Source organism: Corvus kubaryi, unplaced genomic scaffold (genome assembly GCF_017639235.1).
Source record: "Corvus kubaryi isolate FWS band 111438036 unplaced genomic scaffold, C.kubaryi_AGA036_p1.0 137, whole genome shotgun sequence".
Taxonomy (NCBI): Eukaryota; Metazoa; Chordata; class Aves; order Passeriformes; family Corvidae; genus Corvus; species Corvus kubaryi.
In genome coordinates, this window is record NW_024580671.1 from 18,453,035 (window position 1) to 18,471,648 (window position 18,614).

General features: G+C 36.4%; 1 protein-coding gene across 2 annotated transcripts in view; it reads right to left on the minus strand.

The window, feature by feature from the left end:
- TFEC (transcription factor EC) overlaps positions 1-18,614 on the minus strand; it is a 92,656-nt gene that overhangs the window by 5,398 nt on the left and 68,644 nt on the right. Inside the window, exons 4-7 of one of the 2 annotated variants that reach the window (XM_042018073.1) lie at positions 14,022-14,136; positions 13,105-13,158; positions 8,849-8,924; positions 545-692 (exon numbers count right to left, since the gene is read on the minus strand). In XM_042018073.1, the coding sequence (XP_041874007.1) occupies positions 545-692; positions 8,849-8,924; positions 13,105-13,158; positions 14,022-14,136 (393 nt within the window). Of the gene's footprint in view, positions 1-544; positions 693-8,848; positions 8,925-13,104; positions 13,162-14,021; positions 14,137-18,614 lie in introns of both variants that reach the window. The other variant, XM_042018072.1, reaches the window with a different exon arrangement.

The following is an 18,614-nucleotide window of genomic DNA, read 5'->3' on the forward strand; positions in this document are numbered from 1 at the left end:
TATATGAGTAAATCAACATACATAAGATGATCGATTTTATGTCTATCCAGCTATTTATCCATCCCATTTCCATAGGTGTGTGCCTATATTAGAATATTGCTTATCAAGCCATGAAGGGCTATATTCTGCCTCTTCATGTCAAAAGTAGATATGACATAATACCAGGGAGTGTAATGCATTAAACAGCTTGAAAGGGAAAATTAAAATACTGAGGGAACTTTGTGGCCAGTATTGATTTTTGGCTGCAGGAATATACTTATTTCCTTTTGTTTTGTCTTTCTTTGTTTCTAACACATGCATAATGAAACTGTTTGTACAAATACTTATTACTTTTCCACAAATTACTTTATGTAAGGTATAATTATCAAAGAAATTTCCTAGAAATCTAAAGAATACCCCCTCCCCAATATACACAGAAATAAATAGGAAAAGTAAATTTATTTTTAATAAATGTCATTTGAGAAAAAATTATATAGATTAACAAAATTTGATGAGGGATAAGTTCTGAGAAAGCTTTGTAGTTCGTGGCAACATTTATACAAACCTGAATTCGGAGTAGAAGTCTTCTGTTAGCGTGCTCTAATTTCTTCTGCCTGTGTTCTAATTCTCTGGCTCTCTGTTGTTCTTTTTGTAGCCACTTGATGTACTCCACCGATGCTTTTAAAATAGTTCCTTTGTTCCAGCGCATATCACTGCAGAATGTAGAGATAACCTTTTCACAATTGTACATGTCAGCAGAATTCATAAGAACTTACAAAATCTTTTACATTAATATGAAATAATGATTTACATGACTATTATTCACTCTTAGATATTATTGCTTCTGAATGGAAATTTTAATAGAATAGTTAAGAAGCCCTTATATAGTAAAATTAATCCCAGAATGAAAATAAGTGTCAAAAGAAAGTAATAAAGTGACTTTTTGTGGGAGAGCTAAATGCAATATCATGATTCTACCATTACAGTTTTTATATTTTTAGTGAAAATTGCTTTTATTATTAACTCTAAGATTAAAATCTATGTGCAGTATTTCTGCATTAATGAACTAGGAAACATATATTACTGAGGACTTAAGCCTAAATTTTTAAAGATCATTTTGAATATACTACTCCTTTTACCTGACTTACTAATGAGGTTGCTTTTATGCTTGCAGAGAAAAAAATGATCTGTGCTGAATGCCACTCCTCAGTGATGACAGATCAGAAAAATCACACTTTCATAACCATCATGACTAGGGAATGACAAAAATCATGTTCAAAAATCTTGAAACAATATAAAAACCAAGTTAAAATTTACAGCTACATGCAGACCCCAAGTCAAAATAAAAGCTTTGCAAAAAAAATCGGATTAAATCTGCCCGTCATTCAGGAAATCATGGTTTGACCTCCAGCTTACAAGCGGCCTTACTAGCAACAAAACACTTGTTCAAATGAATCTGTCCAAAGACTTTCATGTACCCATTTATCAACTTTTCATGTATTCCTTTAAGTAAGGTCTTGGAACAAGAATGAATTTTGTTTCAAATGTTTAATTTCTAATAAATTTCAGTATTTTATGATACAGGATGGGTTCACTGCATTAAATATACCGATATTTGGCTTTATCCAAACTATTCACTTCACTGCAAGATTGCTTAGGCTGAGCAGAAGGTTGGCAGAGCTTCTGGTCCCATAACACAACCCTGAGAAAGAAAAGCTATTTAAACGAGTAAGAATCTGATGTTGGGAGGGACAAGCATTTTTTCAATACCTATTCCAAAAACATGTATTTGCACACTGCCATTTTTGGAGCCAAAAGAAATATAAATTATACTCCAGGCTATTATCACTTTGTTCATATCTCCATAAAATTCATCACTAAGATTCACAGAATCATAGAATATGCCGAGTTGGAAAGCACCCATCAGGATTAGTGAGTCCAACTCCTGGCTCTGCACAGGACGCCTCAAGAATCACACCATGTGCCTGAGAGTATTGCCCAAACACTTCTTGAACTCTGTCAGCCTTGGTGCTGTGACCACTTCCCTAGAGAGCCTGTTTCCAGGGCTCAACTACCCACTGGGTGAAAACCTTTTCCTGATATCCAACCTGAACCTCCCCCAACTCAGTCTCATGTCATTTCCTTGAGTCCTGCCACTGGTCACACGAGTGAAGAGATTGGTCCCTTCCCCTCCAGTTCCCCTCATGAGGCTAAGCACCATCAGATATTTCTGCAGTTATTTTTCTTCTGAATGTATAGTGAAAAAACCAGGCAGGTACAGGATTTAGGGACCTAGACCACCCAGCTTTTCCTGATGCTTTACTAGGCATAAAACCTTATGGAGCTGATAACTTTAAGACACTAAGAAGAATATATAAAATTATTTGTGATAAAGCATCACAGTGTTTAACCATACTGTAGAATTCAGAAAATTTGCTAGAGATTTGAGGGTAACATTTTTTTGATCCAAGAGTGCTCAAATGCAAATGTCTGTTCTCTCTGGGCAGCACACAAACTGTGGAGCTTCCCTCCTCTCTATGCTGCAGGCCAGGAATGCAGAGCTTTTGGGATTAGAAAGTGAGGAGGTCAGAGAGAAAATAATTGTTGTCTACAACCCTACTGTCTACAAAGCCAAAACATAATTGGGTATGTATTCTGATTTAGACATTGGCTGGCCAAAAAAGCCAGAACGGAGGTGGGACTGGGAGCCAAGAGAAGAATACATCTCCCTCATCATGGCTGAATCATCTCTTGGAAGCTCCTCTGCCTTCTCCTTCCTGTCCCTGTACTTCTTGACCAGGTGGGAGGACAGAACAGTTTCCTGCCAGCATCCCATGGGCTCCCTCCTAGGAGAGGACTTTCTCCTCTCAAGTGCTTTACCTATGTTCAAACTGTAAAGGTTAAGGAAGATTTCTGTATGCATAATGCATTGTTTCTGGGCAAATCTTTGACTGCCATCACCATGTAGAAGTTTAATTTTCTTCAGACCTCTTTGGAAAGTTAGGTAAAATACTGAGAGGTCCCTGTTTAGGACTAAATTGCAGTGGAGTTTGAAAGGCAGTAAAGTGTCTGTCTGCCTATGCTACAGCACTCATGAATAAAGAAGCTAAATAAAATAAATAAAGTTAGAAGGACAGAAACTTTTCAAACTGGGATTCTCCACTCCCATCTTGGATATGAGCTATATGTGCTATATGGAGAAACACAATCCTGCTCAACAAGGAGGTTAGTCTCTAATAAGTACTAAACACAAAACTAAGACAGGTTTGAGCTGATGGTCAGAACCTAAAGATATAGCACTATTAAATTAGAAACAAATCCATAGCTGGAAAAATTGAAATAATTGAAGAAATGTAACAACAGCAGGAAAATTTGAATGTATCACAAATTTAGAAAACATTTCATAGTGTTTTCACAAAAAATTTCATGTCAGTTATGAAATTTTATGAATTCAAAATCAGAAAAAATTATTTTTGGTTGATTTTTCTGATTGACATATGAGTAAGTCATACATTCATGACTGTATTTGGAATATTTTTTGATGAAATTAATTCATGTTGCACTTAATTGTTACACTTTATATCACCTTGTGATATGGCTTACTTTTAGTTCCTGTTTCCTTGATAGTTTTAGTTTTTATTTTATGGTAATGATTTTTTTTCATTGTTTTAAATAAATCTTCACTGGAAGATTAATTGCTGGATTCAAACTGCAAGAGAGATGGACCTGGTCAGCTTCTGCATGAGATACATAGGGATAGATATCTCTCGTGGCAATATTTACAGATCTGAGAGGCAAAACTGTAATGAAGAACTAGGATAAAAATGCAGTGGTTACTATTATTATTCAAGAGACTGTTCTTTAAGCAGTGTACACATGTGTGTGTGTGTGTCTGTGCTTATGTGTGTGTCCCCCATGTTGCTTCTACATCTCTTCTCATATGTACATATACTGGTTAGTGTCTTATTAAATGAGGAATATTGAAGTTAAACCTTCCAGTGTCTGAAGGCAACACAGCAAAGGAACAGCTGGTGACCTTAGAAGTCAATGTGTATTTCACTTTGTGTGCCTCTCTACCAGGATGTAAAGAAAATACCAAACGTGTCTGTGCTGATTATGCATCACAGGCATTCTTCATTCGTTCTAGCCCAGAGCACCACACAGCAGTCACAGGACAGTGCTGTGGAGCAACAGAGGCTCTATGCAGATGTGCAGAGCAGCAATGCAACTGGTGAGGATGCAGGCAAATTTGGGCTGGTAAAGGTGAGATTCCTGCATAGCAATAGTATGAAGTGCATCTAGCTCTGCATATCAGGCAGGCAAGAAGATTCGTCTATGATGGGAAGAGAAAACCTCAGCATTTGAAAATGGATTAACTCAAAGCACGACAAGTGCATAAGAAGAACTCAGAAATTCTCCAATAAGTTATTGGGTTTCTGTTGTTTCTCTGAAAACAATGGTTTCTAAATTGGTTGTAAATAAAACTATCTCAGAAGTTAGAAACATGTCACTAGGAACTTGTAGTTTTTGCTTTTTAGAGATATATAGATTGTGCTTATATATAATAGAGATAAAAATTACAATGAAAAGGCCTACAAACCCATTTGAGAAACCTTAAAAATTCAGGAATCGCTGGCAGTCGTTACTCATATAATTGGAAACTTCTTTATAAAAACAGACAAAATACCTGCATTTTTAACTGTTTTGATCCTACAAACTTAGATATAGATCTACTGATCTTCAGATATGGCAGGAATTCTTTTCTTCACTTTGATCTTTCAGTTCTATTAATTTGATTCTTGTTTGGCCTTTTTTTTTTTTTTTTTTGGTTTGGCTTTTGTTTTCGTTAGTCTTGATTTTTATTAAATGCATGTATGACACCATCCTGTAAATACTGAAATACATGGGAAATTCTACATCCAAACCAAGTCATTTGAGAGCAGTAAGATGTTTTGCAGGTCTGGTCATCAGAAATGGCCTCTGCAAAGAATTACTTCTTTGTTCCTGTGTGTCCATATGGTAAAGTAATTTGAACTTTTTAGCAACTACAGATGTGTTAGTGAGTTTAATTAACAGAGGTCTACCAAAAATAACAAGATTCACATACAAATTAAAAAAAAATAAGTGAAAAACATGTTTTATTAGTCTCTGCATCCTGTCTCCTCCTAACTTTAACACTTGAATTTCTCTACAAAACTCAAATGCCCAGAACAAAACATATAACTCTCATCAAGTTAAGTTTCCCATTTTGGAGAAACGAAACATAGAAAGAGACTGATCTTCATCTCATTTCCATTAATTTAACTTTATTGAAGTCAAAGGATCTTTACTAGTTTACAGAAGTTGAACTCCTGTAGGAAGGATAAGAGCATCTGGTCATCTAAGATTAGATCTAATTAACAAAAGCAGTGTTTGAGAGAGTGTGATAGTTACAGAGCTTGCCAGAGACAGGTCAGTTACTAGTAACAAATGCATTTGCAAAGCTGAAACTGTGTTTGCAGACCACCTCTTTCCCTGTTTCTTAGAAATTAAAGAAATTTGCTCAAAGAAATAGTTAGAAGGACTTTGTACTTGTTTTGAGGACTTGCACAATTTTGAATTGTATTATTCTGAAAGAGGCAGCAAGTTTCCACTTTATAATAGCACGAGTGTACACAAGGTTTTCCTTTGCAAGAAATGTGTCTGTGCTGGCTGCTAGAGGGTCTGACCACAGACACTAGAGAGGTCAGGCACAGGTAGATGCAGAGAGCAGAAAGGAGAGAGTGAGAACAAGCCGCTGCTTCTGCCCAAATTCTCAGCAGTTCTCTCAACATCCCATTTCTGTAATATGACTAGAATTCCTGAAGGAAGGGGCTTTTTCTTGTTTAGCTTCCTGGCAATTCAAGTCCAACTACATTAAACTGTTCTTGTGTAGGCATTCCCAGGCTCCATCACAATAAGAAATCCTGTTAACCATGTAAAAGGTGGATTCAGAAAGGTTGAACACAAGTGGAAAGGTGGGTATAATTAAAGGAGCAGGTTATGAGATTTTCAGCAAAATATGACAGAGTATTTTTGGCATTTTTAAAATTCTATTTTTGAATTATTCTGTAAAACTGATTTGCATTTCTGAATCATCTAGCACTTGGATATCTAAGCATTGAAGATTAAACAAAAGAGTCATAGTTCTTTGTAACTTATCTTCATTTTCTAATGCTGATGAAGTGAACTTAGAACACCCATTCATTTATGTAATGTAATCCACACTTTTCATCATTAAATTAGAAAAAAAAAAAATACATGGAAAGAATAGGGGTTTAATCCAGTCAAAAGAAAGTCCCTGTGGAAGCTCTGCAGGAGCCAAACAAGTTCACTACATAACTAACAAAACAAAAGTGAAATAAAAACCCCACACAGCACTTCTAAGAAATATAAATCACAAAAGGTTTCCAAGTGGCACAAAAAATGTCCTTTTCTATTTCTGATTCTGAATGTAATCTTCTTGAAGCAAGCCATCTGGGACAGGCATGCTAACCACAATGGCTTAGTTATAGTAGTATTTGCTCTTCAATGCAGAGGCTGATTTTCTTCACCGTCCTTAGTCTAAGTATCAGTAAGCTTTCTCCTTTTACAGCTAAGTTTCCACTATAAGAAGAATCTTCTAAAATCAATATGAGGCAAAAATGCTATGTGTGATAAAATGTTACAGATGAAGTATTGTAAGCCATGATAAATATCTTTCTTTCAAAGGAGAGGGGGCAGATTGGGGGCACAGTAATGTGTTATGAAGTAAAAAGCAAGAACTGCAAGATAGAATAAAGATACTGAGTTATGATTTGGCAAAACAAGACCATACCAAAAAGTAATAATAATTTTGATCTACTAAGCCAACAAAACATGTTCAAATTAGTCTATTTCCACCTAAAAATACAAATACAAAAAAAAAGGTGCTTACACTTCTTTGAATAAATTTATCCTTGCACTAAGCTATAGCAAAATCATCTTGCAATCTGCTTTTTCAAAAGCCCTGCACATTCTGGTGCCTTTTTTTCTTAGCACCAATTTAAAAGCTTTTCAGTAGGCCTGCTTTCCAAAGGAGTACTGATTATCAGCCTTTTGAAGACAGCAGTCTTCAGAATGTGAGATACTTAAGTTCACCTTGTGCTTTTGTAAACATAAACCACTCTGGGTCTGGTCACGCTGCTGAGCTCAGTCATGGGTTTGCAAACTAAAACAAGTAAAGACAATGACTTCAAAATCTATACCTGAAACATTTTCATCAGGCAGCAACACCAAGATCTGAGGATAAAGTCCACCATCCACCTACTGGAGCAAAACTGCGGGTCCAGGTAAATAATTTTAAGAATAGCTTAAATGATTGCTCTAGATATTACAGTTTTGATTAAGTTCACAATGTAAGCCTGAGTCCAGACCAAAACATACAAGTGAAACACCTATATAGGCAATCAAAAAGTGCAACTGGAATTTGTACCCCATGCCCATCTCTAACTGCAGTGTAACCTATTTCTATTTTTTCTTTATAGCTGCAAACCAACAGTGCCATCCACTGTTTTTCTGAGAAATCTTTCAATTACTTGCCCAAATAGTATTGGATACTGAAACATGCACCAGCAAAATTAAAACACTTGTATCACTTTCTGCTTGCAACAAATCACATGGCCAAAACTTTATTTAGGTATTTAAAGTGCTTTTTATTTTAACTCAGCTGTAACACCTAATTCCATATTAATAATAAAAACATGCCCATTTACCCAATATTTTGTGAATGCTTATAGAAGGAGCTGAGTTTGTGAATTCTCTAAATGGATGCAGTATGTTAACTTTCTCTCTGGTGACTTCACTCCAAGTAAAGCCAACCTTGTACTTATGTAAGTCTCACACAGTTTTATATTGTTGCAGAAATCCTTAATGTAAGCAAATTTTCTTAATCCTAAGGTAAAAAAAGCTGAAATATCAATAGGTGTTTTCATTTGAAGTATCATGCAAGTTTGTATGCAAATGATGCAAATGATAAAGACAAAATCTGTATAATCAACTTTATGCAAGTGACAATCATACTGGTATATTGTCTTAAGTTTTCCCTGAGTGACAAGAGAAATCTAAGGCTAAAGTTCAGCATTAAAAATCACTCTGAATTGTTATTACTAATCCTGCAATGGGCTTTTCTACAAGGCAGTTTCCTTCCTGTTGATGACAAATATAAGCTTTAAGGGAATGCGCACATAGTTCAAGCAATATGCATTTTGTGTTTCTTTAAGTATATGCATTAGTATAAAATGATATTATTATAGCAATTATAGCAATTATTACTTTTATCCTTGCATTTTAGGACTTGTGCTTTCCCTGCACTGAGTTGAGGACTTCTGAAAAATGCTCAGTCTACAGACTCTTAAATTGGTTTTTTTTTTCCTTTAGTCAAAGGGCAGACAGTGACAATGTAAATTTTGTGTTATCCCACTAGAGGGCCATGGCAAGAGCTGAAAGCATCACTACTTCCTTCTCCAGAGACACCACACAATTGTGCTCAGGGACAGAGAGATGGACTTTCTGTTGTTTGGCTTATCTTTTCCTTTTTTCTTCTTTTTCCTTTTGTTTGGGTTTACTTTGTTTGTTTGTTTTCCCTTGAAGTGGTAGTCTCTCTTAAACACCCTGAAATTGCTTTCATATTATTATGTTTTCACATAAGTTTTTCCAAGGCACTAAAAATCTGTCAAAGGTTTGCTACTTCAACAGCCTGATCTGAGCCAGTGACCTGTCAGAGAAGAATTTTGTATCCCATTACTTAATCTTATAGCCAGTATATGCAACTGTCTCTTTTCTCCTGTATTTATACTGTAAATATTATTATAGGAAAGACAGTTGAACTCACGGGTCATTAGACTTGGGGATGAGTGTGCCAAGCTCCTTGATTCGGTAATTAATATTATACCTTCTTCTTCTCTCAACTGTTAAAAAGAAACGGTTACTATTTTTATGGTGAAATATTTTTGGAGAAATTCAACATAAAACGTTTTAATTAGTTAAAAACAAGTTAGTCAATATACAGAAAATGTCTTCCTCAAAGAGCAGTCCCAACATGAGCTCCTACTCTGTCTCTGACTTATTCTCCAGACAAACTCCATGATTAGTACCTTCTGTATCTTACCTTACCTATAGGTTTTTCCCCAATTTAAAATTAGATTTCCAGAGAATAAATAGTCACATATTGTCTAAATGTGAGTTAACACTTCTTTTTTACTGATGTTAATATATTCTTTCTCTACCATGCTCCCACAGAACAGAGATTTCAGCTTAGTGGAGTTTTGCTGGTGACTTCAACAGGGATACAAGACAATTCATTCAGCAGTTGATATTTTGGCAGAATTGCTGTTACAGAACACAGGTAACAGCTTTATTATCCCTTATTTATAATTACTAGCATTTAAAACCACAGAGAGCACATGATTACAACCATATCCTGTCATGGAAACAGAGCAAGATTATGTCCCAGTAACACTTTGTCCCCAGTACGTCTGTTTCCTTTGGTGACAGACAGCACAAACATATTTACGATAATTTTTAAAGCAGAGAGAAAACTAAAAAAAACCCCATGGTTTAAACAATGAAATCTATTTTCTGGATTTAAATTTATGCTTCTCTTAAGACAAGCTATGTAGGTTATCTTTGTTTACTTTGTGGTTTAGTTAGAAGGAAAAAAGAGAAAATAAATGTCTTCAAATTAGTACCCCCTCTCTGTGCTCTCAGTTCACTTTACCAGAATTGTACTGGTATCCAGTCTGGTGTATGTGATCCTTCAGAAACTTTACATTTTCTTAGTGGATAGGTGCAGAGGACATCTCATTGGTTTGGGGAATTAATGGTATATAATTTTGACACAGAAAGTGTTTTTAGTGAGAATGTAGTCCCACTGGGGTACTGCTGGCTATCAGAGACTGGTGTTCTACTGGTGTGAACTCATGCTTTTGTCCACTCCCTCCACTTTAACTCAATCCAAATCTTGCTGAATAAGCAGGAGTCAGCTTTGGTCCATCACTAACATCACACTGAGCTCTTTCTCTTCGCCTTCGCATCTTGGAAGACCTTACCTTGGGCTCAATATGCTAAGGCCACTGTTCTCTGTCAGACCAGCCCTGGCCAGCCTAGAACATGGGCAGAATGGATACATGTTCCAAGTTTGGAGATGTTCACTTTAAGTCTAATGTCCTAATTTTGAATGTTAATACAAAAAGGTTGGTAGAGCTAAGTTGTAAGTGTTCAGCCAAGGGCATCCTGGTGGGTCTTCCAAGGCTGACTTAAATATTCTCAGTCATATGAGCATGTTGCTTTCAGTCTCAGCCCCACCATCTGGATCACTTTTAGTCTTCTTCTTCCTGTGTATAAAAGTGTTTTCTTCCAGTCTGTGTAGGCTCCTAGGTTTATGCAGCAGTCAGTTACTTCTTCCCTAGCAGATTCAAGCTCTGGGAACAACCTGAGTGTTTTCATTTACTCTGATTAAGTACTCTACCTTGGTGGGATGTATTATCTCATCTTGCTTTCTGTAGAAACAGGAATTTCACTCAACAAATTAAAACATCTCAGATTTTTTTCATCATGATTCACATATTCAGAAGACGGGGTTATAATCCTCCTAAGTGTACTGCTTAGTGAGCCCCCACATCCCATTGGAATGAATGTGCAGGATCTTGTAGGAGAGCAGTGTACAAAAACACATAGCAACTGAAAAATTTAAAAGATATATTTCAGTTGTGTTGGCAAAATTATGGCATGGCAAACAAAATTGAAGAATGTGCTTAACTGTACTGTCCTACAGCATAATAGCTGTTGTTTAATCAATATTTATATTGTGGAAAACTCTGTAAGACATTCATCAAAAAGCAGTCAACTAAGCATTTGCTATGAAGACAAAGAAAAAATTATGTGGACGCTTACAGAATTCTTTTTTCTTTGTATTTTTCTTTTTCCTGAAAAAAAACTTCCATTGGTTGTGTTAATGAGTTAGGGGGGATATTTTTAAGCTTGGAAACATGTTTCAACAGAACTTTCCTGATGTATGTCTGTAATCTTTCCAGAGATATCCTGAGTTATCAGTAATATGTCAAGCATCAAATATAAACATAAGACAAATCAGAAAATGATTTTTCAAACTGCGTGGACAGGATGATGACATAACCCCAGGATGAAGAAAAAAACCCCAAAGTCAAAAAAAATTAAATAATGTTTTAAACTCTGCTACATGAAGGGGTTCCATTTCTTAAATCTAAATCCCTTTTCATGGTTTCATCCAATATACAACCTTTCAAAAGGAACTTTTTTCAGTACTTTCATTCCTTCTTGTTATGAGAATGTACAAGAACATTTCTGTAAAATTTAGACCTTAATTTGACCTGCAAATTGAATTTTTGTATGATTCCAATCAACTTCCAAAAACTGATTTTTCAGACCATCACTAAGAAACCTGATCCTCATAAAAGAGTAAATCACACAAATGAAGCCTTTATAGGCAATGCATTATTATGACCAAGCCTTTAGATAGTAGAGCTATCTCCAGAGAGACTTTGAGCTCTGTAGTATACACCTGGAGCTAAGCCAAAACAGATGCTGCCTGTCTGCAGTGGGATCTTTATGGTCTTCAGTTTAGTTGCCAGTGGTGAGGGAAAATTCTCAGACATTTCTTCTGTGATCAGGAAGGACTCTGATAAGCCAAAACAAACAATGGAGGCAATAGTAAGGCCTGCCATTCCTGATGTACATATGAGCCTCTCTTTCCCCTTGTAGCTCCAGATAACTCCTACCCACCCCCTTTCCCATCCAGCAAAACTCCCCATTTATGCCCTAACAAGACAGACAGCAGCTGCATTGGCATTTCAGAGATTACGTGCTAGCAACATGTCTAAGAATCTTCATGGTCTGTCTGTAATCCACAAAAAAATCACAGACGAACATAAGGATGACTTCTGGAAATTCTGAATAGCAGAAGATTGTCCACAGTCATTGCTAGCACATTGTGCCAGTGGATGTATACTTTTGGGTGTGTAATTTCATGCAAAGAAAGCCATAAACCCCTCTATGGAATACTGGAATAGCCAGAGAAGCAAGATAGAAATAAGAGAATAAAGATACAAAATAGTGGCTATTAACTAATTACCAATTTAGTTTTAAATTCATAGAATCATAGAGTATCTCAAGTTGTAAGTGATTCATAAGAATCATTGAATCCAACTCCCATACTATTTCTGTTGGAAGAACTGCAAAGGAGAACTTGGAAGTGTACCTGCTGTACTCAACACTTTCCAAAAAGAATCTTCAGGCTTTTTGTTTCAAATTATGCTTTAGAGGGAAAAATTGTGTAATTTTATAGGCAATCTTCTTCCAGTAATGAAACAGATTTTTTTCTATTCTATATAAACCAAAATGGTTTTTTTATTTTTATAAGTCTAATACTTAGACACTGAACTATGAATTTCACTATGTTCCAAGATTATTTGTGTTCCAAGACTATTCTTCTAGAACCAACATGCCATCTGTACATAGCTGCACTGCTGTCCATAATGGAAACAGAACTGTATATCAGGTGACAGAGGTTACAGGGCTTGTGTGGCAGAGTCCTGCACTGATCTCCTTTGGTGAGATACAATTTCCATAACTTTAAGAGCTAAACAACCACTTAGAAATTGTCTGATAGCATATGCATTCTTTTTTCCTTCCCCATCACCCATAAAGAAGTACAGCCTCTTGCTTGGGTGCTTCAATAAATACGGTGTGAAGACTGGATTTTCACTGTTGTTTTTCCTCATAATCTGCCTCCTTTCTTGTCTGCTTTGCACTGTAATTCTTAGAGAAAACATCAAGTAAAGTGTGCTACTATAAAAAAAAAATAGCAGGAGATGATATGGAAATAAATTAATTGCAATATGCAAAGTATTTTGAAAGACAAAAGTCAGTGACAGAAGTTGATTTCAAGAAAGAAAGCTTTGTGGTTGGCTGTGTTTGCAGTCTGAGTTCAATTTGATTAGCCTGCTAACATGCTGATCTAGAAGAAGAGCAGAGATGTGGTAGCTAATGTATAATGGTTTTGCATTCTCCATACATTCCATTTAATGAGATGGAAGATGAACATATACTTACTGAGATTGTGGTTATCCTTTTTTTGTCTCTCCTTAGCCATTGCTCTTGTATCTGCTTCTGACAGAAAGTAACATTTATTAAAATAGTCCTTAAAATGCAATTCCCATACTTCTTTCATCTTTTGAAAATGGCCTCGTATCCCAAAGACCAGACTTCCAGTACTTCTACTACATTACTATTTTTATTAGATCATAGGCAAATCTATATTCTACCAGTACTAAATTTTTACCAAGTCTGGCAGGTTGCTTAAGATTTTTTTTATTGCACTTTTTTTTAAATTTAAGAATGTAGAAATGCTGTGGAGGGGCATTTTTTTCTCCAATTTCCTGTATTTTACATCAGGATAAAACTTACAATACACTAAGGTGAATATGGATTTTTTATATCCCATAATGCAAGAGTTAATCAGATTTGTAAGATATTGAATAAACTCACTGTTTCCTCTGAGAAACACTAATAAACTGTACATGATTTTTAGCATTCTTTGGATTAATTGAATGTAACTTTTAAAGTTCTTAATCCACTAATATAGCTTTACGTTGAATAGGCTTATTGTTAAGTTTTAAAAGAACTATTTGTTCTAACCTGGAACAAATTTAATGGATGATAATTTATTTATACTGTTGGCCAGGAGCCAACATTTAGAATAATATAATGTTTTCTAAAATACAAGGTTTTTTTAGAAACATGATGTTCATAAAAACAGGGGGCAAACATGGTTTCTGAATTGCTAAAGAGAAGTACAGAAAGAAAATATTTCTCCTTGATCTTTGTTCTTTTCCTTAAATGCAACTACAAACTGAAAATTCTCAGGAATTTAATTATGGACATCTTTTTCATGGATAAGATTTATTCAACTTTTAAGAGACCCACCATCACTTATGCAGTTATATGCCAAAATCTCAGAGTTCTTTTACCTGTTAGCTCCCTTTTTACTGGTAGATTAGCTGGGCAAGAGGCATTTGTGAGACCCATATTAGCTGGTGCCATTCCCTGGTCACTGTTATATATATCCAAAATGCTGCTAGATAGCTTGAGGGGTAGGGAAGGAAAGAAGAATAAGAAAAAAAATTAAAAAAAGTTAAAGACTTCAAAGATCAAAAAAGCAAAACAACATGCATGCAAGGAGCAAACATCTTTGGATATGAGTCTGGTGTTCTTTAGGAGGAGTACACGTACATATAAAGGGAAAGTTTACTGTTACACAATATTAAGTAAAATTGAAAGCAAAGGGTCAGTGTCTGCCATTTTTCCACAGGTGCCGTTTGTGTGGGTTTCAGATCTACAGTGATGGCAAGATATGGGCCCCAGTTTCTATTTTCCAATTGCTTCTACAGCATATTTTCTAAATCCAGGGTTGCCATGACTGCACTTCAAATATTCATTAGGTTGAAAGCCGAAATAACCTCGCTGATTTTGACCGTACTCACCAGTACGTTTTTTAACCACAACTCTAAACTCTGAATTGGTACTTCATATGGGGCCTGGTTTAGCAGTACAAAGATTCAGGGACCTAGTTACATGTAACAGTTAAAATTAGAGTGGACAGAATATCAGAGAAAATGCTTTGAGGAAAGGAACTGTATTGTTGTCAGGATAGACCAGATAACCTGATGGATTTAACATGCATAACATATAACCATGTATATCAGTATCCTTATTACCTTAAAAAATACCATATACTATTATTTAAATAAACCCATAGAATGCACCCAAAGAAAAGTAAGGCTAAAGTATGTGGATTTCAGGTAATTGCGCAAATATTACCTTTACTTGGATAACTTTACATTTATGAAATAACTGTAAAATATGTAAAAGTTTACTGAAGAACACTTCAGGCTTTGCTCAGTTTCTATGACCCTATGATCAGCCTTTCAGCACTGATCCTTTGCAGTAAGAGAAAAACTTTTTTATCATGCATATAAAATTTGTACTAACATCTTTGGGGTTTTTTTTGTGGCCAACACACAAGGACTCATAAACTGAGTTTGGGTCCACATGGCCAAAATAACAGAAAAAAAAAAAAAAAAAACCAAAAGAAATCAAAAGAAAAACACCAAAAACCCCAAAAGGATTAAAAAGTGGGTGAAAAAATGTGGATAAAACCCTGACCTGAGACAGAAAAGCATGAAGGGAAATTAGGAGTTATTTAAGAAAATTGTTTTTCATGGACAAGAAAATGTGTTTTTACAGATTTGCCCTGCACCTATGGGTCCTGAAACAACTCAGAATTTTCCAGGCAGGTCACCAAGACACCAACTGTTGGTCTGCTGGGAACCAGCTTTTTTCAGGCTCTTGTAATTTCTCTTTTTGTAGAGACTGTGAGCTTCACCACAAGTTACTTTGAATGGAGACAACTTTCCCAATTACTTGCTCAGTGTGAAATTGTTCCATGGCAGTGCTTCCTATATTTTATGTTAAATCTGAAAGTTTTAAATCAGTTTTATTTTTAAATAATGATTTTATTAAATTAACTAATAACTTTACTAGATCATCTGAGAAACTATTTTGAGTTAAATTCTCCCAGTTCTATTGCATACAGTGAAATGAAACAATCAGAATTCTTTTCGAACACACGTAAATAACATGCTCATCTTTAAAGTAGAGCTTTATTACTTAGGAAAACTGACAATTCTTGAGTACCATTAGAAATCACAACACCAAGTCAGTTTTGAAAATCTGCTTACACATTTGATCTCTCAAGGAAAATACTTTTTAAAAGAATGTTTGGAATTCAAATGAGTATTACTCAGAACAAGCCATGTTTAATATGCAGGATTTGAATGCTAAGAGCATTCTCACGTTAAGTACCTTTGTTTCATTCGAGGGGTAAACTGACAAGTACTACAGAATTCACTGCAGTTTTACTTTTGCATTTTCTTTGTTCCAGTGATAGGATAACTACATTACAAGAGTGAACTCAGATTAGCTCTAGTCATATTTAATTACTTCCTACATTCATGTAAATGAATTTGGCTCATTGAAACTATATGAAAACAGAATGACATAAAAAATGAGAGTCAATGTGACTCCTACACTCCTACATGTCCAAGTTCCAGTGGACTTTGGTAAGGCTGTTATATGATTTAGGCTACTGTTTTTGTGAAATGCTAGGAGATAGTAATGACTAAAAATTATATAATCTAATAAATAATCTAATAAATGAGAAATACATATCTGGCATACTTTACATATTTCACACAGCTTTGTACATAAGTTCAATAATTTTCATGAAACTGGTGGCAATCTTCAATTTAGCAGATTGTCAATGCCATTAATGAAAAAAACAGGCTTGTAAACCACAGTTTGACACAAACATGAGATACTTAATTGATTACTTCTAAATTTCAAGCAGAAACTCACATTTATCCTTGCAAGGTAGTTAAATTTCTATAGCCTATTCACAAAGGTGTGAATTTAAATGACAGTGTCCAAATCCAAGAGAAAATTCATGAATGGCCAATTTAGCTGGCAACGAAAACATAATACCAATACACTTCAAAGTTCAAAACCATGTGATGGTTCAAAAGAGAATGAGTAAATTCAACTTAAAACCACAGGTAGACATTTCAGTTGAATCCAATAACACAGCTGGTGAAGGCAATTCTATGTAACTGCTGCCATTGTCCAGAGTGATAAGACTTCATGTACTTCCTTCCATCACTAGAACCACTGGGGCAGTGGCTGCAAGCATCTTTCCGTGATCTATATCTGACTACGTTAATACTTTCATCAAGCAGCAAAAGGTATGAAACATCACAGAATCATAGAATACCCTGAGTTGGAAGGGACAGACATGGATCATCAAAGTACAACTCCTGGCCCTGCACAGGACAACCCCAAGAATCACACCATGTGCCCAAGAGCATTTTCCAAACACTTCGTGAACCCTGGCAGGCTTGATGCTTTGACCACTTCCCTGGGAGCCTGTTCCAGTGACCAACTCTGGGTGAAGAATCATTTCCTGATATCCAACCTAAACCTCCCCTGACAACTTCAGGCCATTCCCTTGCGTCTTGCCACTGGTCACCACAGAGAAGAGATCAGTGTGTGCCCCTCTTCTTCCCCTCATAAGGGAATTGTAGACTGTGATGAGCCTCCCCCCTGCCCCCAGTCTGAACTGACTAAGTGACCTCAGTCACTTCTCATATGGCTTCCCTTCTGGAGTCTTCACCATCTCTGGGGCCCTCCTTTGGACACTCTCTTGTAGCTTTATATCTTCCCAAACCTGACCAGAATATTCACGGTGAGGCCACCCCAATGCAGAGCAGAGAGGAACAATCCCCTCCCTTGCCTGGCTGGTGATGCTGGGCCAATCCCCCAGGACAGGGGTGGCCCTCCTGGCTGCCAGGGCACTGATGACTCATATTTAACTTGCCATAGACCAGGACTCCAAGGTCCCCTTCTGTGGTGCTGCTTTCCAGCATCTCATTCACAGTCGGTCTGTACATTCACGACTGCCCCATCCAGGTGAAGAATCCAAGACTTGTCTTTGTTAAACTTCATTCAGTTTAACAAAGTGACTGTCCAGCCCTCTAAATTGTCTAATTCTCTTTGCAGAGCCTCTCTGTCAAATGTCCCATATCATCTTTGTTTCTTGCAGATGCTTTCCAGCATTCTTCCCCTTGTCATTTCACATTTTTTATCAGCCAAAAGGAAAAGAGAATCACCTGTTCATCATATGGAGATGATGAAAATCAAGCCCAAACCCAAGTCATTTAACTACTGATTACTACAATCCTATCATCTGACTAATTAGAAGGATTCACATAAACACTACTCCAGAAGGGATGGGCAGGGAAGAAGAGACAGTGGGGTAGCTCTGTATTTTAGAAAGTGTTTTGATTGTCTAGAGCTTAATGATGGTGATGATAAGGTTGAGTGTTTATGGGTAAGAATAAGGGAGAAGGCCAGCGAGGCAGTTCTCGTAGTAGGACTTTTTATAGACCACCCAACCAGGATGAAGAGGCAACTGAAATATCCTATAAGCAAGCAGCTGAGAGAAATCTTGCAACTGCTGTGCGAAAAGATGAGCCAGTGAGGAAGACTGGCCTGGCTGAACAGAGAGCTTTGGCTGGAACTGAGGGAAAAAAGGACGGTACAAGTAGAGCCAGGCAATTTAAGAGGACACCAATGATGCTGTGAGATTATCCAGGGAGAAAATTAGAAGGGTCCAAACATAGTTAGAACTTTATCTAGCCGCTGCTGTAAAAGACAATGAAAAGTGTTTCTATAAATAAATCAGCAACAAAAGGAGGGATAAGGAGCATCTCCATGTTTGTACTGGATGTGGGAGAAAACACAGTGACAAAGGATGAGGAAAAAGGCTTAAGTATATAATGCCCTCTTTATCTCAGTCTTTAATAGTAATACTACTTGTTCTTTGGGTGCCCAGTCACCTTACCAGGGAGACAGAGCAGAATGAAGACCTCACAAGGGAAATGGTCAGTGGCCTGCTATACCACTCAGACACACACAGGTTCATGAGGCCAGATGGGACGCACCTGAGG